Source organism: Cheilinus undulatus, linkage group 14 (genome assembly GCF_018320785.1).
Source record: "Cheilinus undulatus linkage group 14, ASM1832078v1, whole genome shotgun sequence".
Taxonomy (NCBI): Eukaryota; Metazoa; Chordata; class Actinopteri; order Labriformes; family Labridae; genus Cheilinus; species Cheilinus undulatus.
In genome coordinates this window covers 30,167,455-30,173,454 of record NC_054878.1, presented here as the reverse complement: position 1 = coordinate 30,173,454, position 6,000 = coordinate 30,167,455, and the positions used below count along the sequence as shown (strand labels likewise).

Genomic DNA, 6,000 nt, shown 5'->3' with positions numbered 1-6,000 from the left:
TTCATGCCAGTAGATAGACAGTAGACATTCCTATACTAATGCCTTATCAGAAGTCATACACTATCCCTCCCCCAGATACTAGAGGCAAAAGGTATTCATTATTGTGAAGTGTCATTAGATAAGCTCAATGCATCGAGTGAAGTAGAATCAGATGGTGGGAAAGTTTGAGTCCTGGGGTAATTTTGGATGATAATAGATCATCATCAGAAGATCCAGTCCTCTACCTGTGATTAATCAGCTGTTCAACAGCTAACGATCAGTGCTCTTTGTGAAAATCAATGCGCTCTAGTAATGCATCAAATTTTACCCACTGGCAATATTAGGTATAAAGAGACTCCCAGCAGCTCTAGTGTTAAGCAGCTGTTTGGATTCCTCACTGGCTGTCTATTCTATGTTTTGGAAGGCTAATAAGCTATGCTGATAGCTCCAGTATGTCCCCGTGCCTGTCAGGAAGCTGAAGACCGAAAACATTACAGCGCAGTCTGTCAGAGGGATTCCAGCTGCTATCAGTGCAACTCTTGAACTCCTGCTAAAAATAGAATTTCTGTTAAATTTGTTTGAGAACGATATTTTCACAACCCTTTCTTCATAGATACAATTTTCCTTCTTTGATTTAATGTTAAGGATAAAAAAGTAACACTGCTTTTTCCTCGTGTAATCTTTTTTTTTGGGGAAGTTGTTGATCTTTCATTTTTATGTAATTCAGCTAGTAAACCAATGACATATCTTTCATTCCCCTCCTGACCACCCCACAGTAGTTCAAGACTGGTTCTTGGATCCCATTTTGACAGCTCTTGGCCCAGCTGCCTACCTGCTGGTCCTTTTTTGTAACAGATACATGGATAACTATTCGTCAGTCAGCAGGTGGGAAATTGGTTACTGTTGTTTGTTAGTAGAGCAGAAAGATGGACCACTTCATTGAACCAGAGGGTGGAACCAGCTGCCAGAGCTCATTTTGACCCCTGAAGTTTGTTACCATCACCCTACAGTGAGGCTGCAAGGATGGCTTTTTAACCACTGAGTTGTTCCTGGACTTTTTAAAGATATTTGATCACTGTATAAAATTATTATGTAGTTATAGTTTCTCATGCCCAGTCATCTTTTGAAGACTATAAATACTATTCATTTGCTATTATATATGAGAATTACACAGTTTTGTACTTTCAAGGTTAATGGAATATTTTCATATTGATGTGTGAAGTCTAACACTTTCATGCATGAGTAATGCTGGTCTCATTGAAGCAGGGAAACCAGAATTATGAATCACTTCCTGTTTTCTGGAAATTGTCCAAACTCGAGGGCTCACCACAGCCACAGCCAGGTCCTTCGAGTTCTGCACAAAAGTTTGAGAACGCTTAACAATTTAGGTCTCTTGTACATGCAAACAGGATCAGCCAACACCCAAGTATGATTTAATCCTTGTATGAACTCTGGAGATGACCAAGACAAAAATGATTTTGGCTAATTCATTAAAAATGACATATTTTGGAGGTAAGGACATGGAACCAAGAGCCTATCTTGTAGATCTTATTAAGTCATGTACAGTGCCATGAAAAAGTATTTGCCTCCTTACTGATTCCTAATTTTTTGGCATATTTATCACACCTAAATTTTTAGGATCATCAAACCAATTTTAATATCTCACAAAGACAACCCAAATAAATACAAAATAAAGTTTCTAAATGATGATTTTGTTTATTAAGGGGGAAAAAAAATTCCAAACCTATCTGGCCCTGTGTGAAGAAGTAATTGTCCCCTTGTTAAATCACGAGTTTACTGTGATTAACAACAGTCTGGAAAAGGTTACAAAGCCATTTCCAAGGCTTTGGGACTCCAGCAAACCACAGCCTGAGCCATTATCCACAAATGGAGAAAACTGGAAACATTATCAAGTGTGATATCTATGAAAAAAAAAAAACGGATATCAGAAAAGGGTCAAATACTTGTACACAGAACTGTATGTCTATAAAATTTCAATTATGTAGGGAAAAGAAACCTCTAGGGTGAATCCCCTTTTTGAAAATTCCCTGTACATTGATGCTAATAATAAAATGATCAGTTTACATGTTTTTTTCTGCAAATGCTAAATAAATCCAGAGACAAATCCCTTACATCTATTTAGAGATGTTGAAGTGAATCTATGAGTAGCTGTACTTTATTTTTCATAATCACAAATAGCAGTTCTTTCCATTTCACTATCTTAGCTGCTAAAGCTATCATAAAAATGTTTATTTGATTAGGAAACATGCTTATTATTCCTAATTCTTCACATATGGTTACCTCCAATATACTGACAGCTATATTCAAAAAATGGAACATAAATCTACTGCAACAACAGCCATACATTTATCTTATTCATTGTTGTTGCTCTGCTTATTGCCCCACTTTCTGTATGCCCTGCATTCCTTTTCTCTTTTTCTGCATCTTCTTCTTCTCTTTCTGTACCTCGCCATTTTTCATTCCTCCATTTCCCTTTTCTGTCTGTCTCCATTCCCCTTGTTTTTCTCTGTTTTTTCCTCTATCCCTTTTCAACATCAACACAGCTTTTTTAGATGGCTGTTTAACACAAGTCTGGTTGTGCTGAAGGAAAGTTTTGCTTTTACACTGAAGTTATGCTAAATGTAGCTTGGTGCTGAGCCTATCTTTATTTTATCAAATTAAAAGAGGGAAAGAGTAAAGTCTGGACCTGTCTTTGTTGTGAAATGTCACAAGATAACTTCAGTTATGAATCAGCATCATACAAATAAAGATTATTTCATAGGGACACCATGAAGCCGTTTTGCAATTCCCATCCAGTGGACCCTTACTTTAGGTAAACTGAAAGATCAAAAGAACTTGGCCACACCTGATAATTTTTTAATCCAGTTGCTTCAATCAGACCCCTGCCACAGGTGTATAAACTCAAGCACCTAGCCATGCAAACATTTATGATACAAAATGGATAATTCTGAAGAACTCACTGACTTTAAGCACTGTGACGGATGCCACCTTTACAATAAGACAGGTCATGATAGTCCACTGTAAATCTTACGTGATATTACTAGACAGTAGAAGCATTTCAGAGCAACAGCAAGTCAGCCTTAAAGCAGATCACCACAAAAAAATCACAGAAAGGGGTCAACAAATGCTAATGGTATGTAAAAGTTGACAATGCTCTGCTTAATCCATAGCTGAAGAGTTTCAGACTTCCAAACTGGGAGAAAGTCACCTGCCAGACTGCACTGTCCCAACTGTGAAGTTTGGTGGGATAGTAGTGGGGCTATTTTTCAGCGCTTGGGCTAAGCTCCTTATCTCCAGTGAAATACAATCTTAAAGCTTCAGCATGCAAAGACATTCTGAACAATGCTATGCTTCCATCTTTGTGGCAACACTTTTGGGAAGGCCCTTTTTAATTCAAACATGACTGTGCTCCAGAGCACAAAGCAAGGACTATTAAGACATGGTTTTAGGGTCAATATTAGTGCCTGACCTAATAAATGCTCTACAGAATGAATGGGCAAAAAATTACCACAGAAACACTCCAAAATCTTGAAAAGTGTGGAGGCTGTTATAGCTGCAAAAGGGGGGGCTCCATATTGAAGTACATGTATTTGAATACAATATCATTACAGTCCCTGTTGGTGTAAAGTGAACATTTAAAAGCAACAACACATGAGGGGGCGCACTGATGGTCCAGTGGTTTAAGGCGCGTACCATGTATGCGGGCAGCCCCCAAGTTCGTCTCCAGCCTGTGGACCTTTGCCCCACTCTCATCCCTGTTTCTGAGTCTATCCACTGTCCTCCTCTATCCAATAAAGGCACAAAAAGGTCCAAAAATAAATCTTAAAAAAAAAAACCCAACAACACATGTTATTCATTGAAGTAATGGAAAAAGCGGTTAAAAAATGAATGGACCAAACTGTAAGATTAGTGGATTGATGCAAATAATAGGCCTTTCTCTTTCAAACGGATTAAACTTTTAATTGAACAATGTTAGAAGTCTTACCCCATTGTAAAGGGGGAATGGGTTGCCTGGCAACTGTATTTTAAAGCAGAAATTCTAAGTCTTTGTAACAGTAATGGAAACATACTAAATATTACAAGCATTAGAAAACGTATTTGTGGGTCTATGTAGAGGAACTCATGTCAAATTAAACGCTTAGTTAAAAAGTAATCTAAAATTAACATCAAAGCTTGATCCTTTGTAAAATAGCTGAATATATAAGATAGTCTGCAGTGATGATGAAGACAATAAGGAAGATTTTTTCGCTGAAAATAAAGGCGTAAATCTGCCTTAAATCGCAAAGCTTCACTCATGTCTTACAATTAGGGCATCCTCCATCCTCACGCTGTAGCTGAAGCCCACCCCTCACCCCCAGCACCACTACCACCCCCGCCCATCCTGCACAACGAGCAGAGTAAAAACCAAGTACCAGCCCGGAGATGCGCGACACACCGCGCAGCCACTGAGTACGGAGCTAGAGAAACATGTTTACTGGAGCTTCCAATTAATCCCCATTTTTTTTTTTCAGAAAACCAACTATTCCTCATGCTGTCTGTGTGGGACATGATTTTTGTGAAGGAAAAGCTCAGTTAAAAATCCTCCGACAGAGATTGCACCAAACCGGTTCAAGTTTCATCCGTGTGGAGTAGAAATACTCCCCCCCTGACCAGCGTGGACTGATGATGTCGTTAATGGTTCACCTGAAGACGGTCGCTCACCTGCGGGGGAAAGGTGACAGGATCGCCAAAGTTACGTTCAGAGGTAGGACGTCTTAGCTGCAGCAGAGAGCGTGCATGCTTTGAAACTTAACTCTCGTGAGTGGTGTGTCCTGATTTGATTCGCTGGGGGAAATAAGATGTCCTGAAAGCGTAAAAGTTGGGGGGGAAACCCCTCCTGGATCGGACGGTTACTGGACACGCGCTGCGCTCTGATGCGTACAATGCACATTTTAATCAATGGGGAAAATGGACCAATATTCTCTACAACATAAGTCTGTATTTTAATATACACTAAACTATCCCCCACCCTATTAAAATACTAGCTTTAATATGCTCTGTTGTCCTCCTCCTCTTCTAAAGACGTTTTACTGCTACAAAAACAAAGTGAGCTTAAAATAGCTCTCCTGGTGATGATAGTTAATAATGCAACATTACAGTTTCTCTTAGCTCGGACGTGAATTATCTGATTTTAAATTATTTAAAGCATCCACAAGGAGTAAAAGCAATGTGTATTTCTTCTTCAAATAAAGTGACAATAGTTCCTCTCTTATTCACGTTTTCTTTTACTCATAAAGCAGTAAAAGAAGAGGCCAGATTAGGTCATAATTGATCAGGCTGATGGCATTGATTTCACACTGAAATGGGTGGCTGATGGGAGGTGGGGGTCTCTTTATCATACCCTCGGGGTAATTGCCAATCCTTCTGTTCTCTGGCGTTTTAGAGCTCCCAGAGGGTCACTGAAACACCTCTGGCTCTCCTGCTGTCCGTAAGGGGATATTTGGATTGAGTTCAGCGGATCCATTCATGTGTTTCTTTGTTGTGTGTGAGAGAGAGGGTAAGAGGAAGAGAGAGGGGTGTGTGTTTCAGCACCTTGGACAGATATCAGTTCACTCACATGTCAGGTGTTCAATCCCCAGCTGATCTCTAGCTTTCTGCTGTCAGCATCAGGCTTGTGTAGGATGTTGCGAGACCACCACCCTTCCTCCCCTCCTCTCTCCTCCGCTCTGTGAGAGAAGATGCCGCAGTAAACTCACTAGGGTCTTGATACTACATGAACCGTGTCATCCAAGCCAAGGATTAGATCGTCTGCTCGTTCCCCTGTGGTCTTTCTGTCAGCACAGTCATGGGCTGCAGAAACTGTTTGCAATTTCAAAGAGTCGAGGCCATGACATGTGTGTGTATCGGTGTGTTTCACCCCTGCTGTGCCCTTCTGTCGAAGTCAGTGCCATTTTGAAATACTTTCTCTGGTGTTTGCCAGTGTTATATCAGGGTTTCAGAAGTGTTGCACAACAGTTCAAG

At 40.1% G+C, this 6,000-nt stretch overlaps 1 protein-coding gene across 18 annotated transcripts in view; it reads left to right on the top strand.

Moving 5' to 3' along the window:
- The first annotated feature begins 4,430 nt into the window (after nt 1-4,430).
- Nucleotides 4,431-6,000, top strand: part of otofa (otoferlin a) — a 126,096-nt gene continuing 124,526 nt past the window's right edge. For all 18 annotated transcript variants that reach the window (XM_041804545.1, XM_041804538.1, XM_041804546.1 and 15 more), the window contains exon 1: nt 4,431-4,744. In XM_041804545.1, coding sequence (XP_041660479.1) covers nt 4,663-4,744 — 82 coding nt within the window. In that variant the 5' untranslated portion in view covers nt 4,431-4,662. The remainder of the gene's footprint in view (nt 4,745-6,000) is intronic.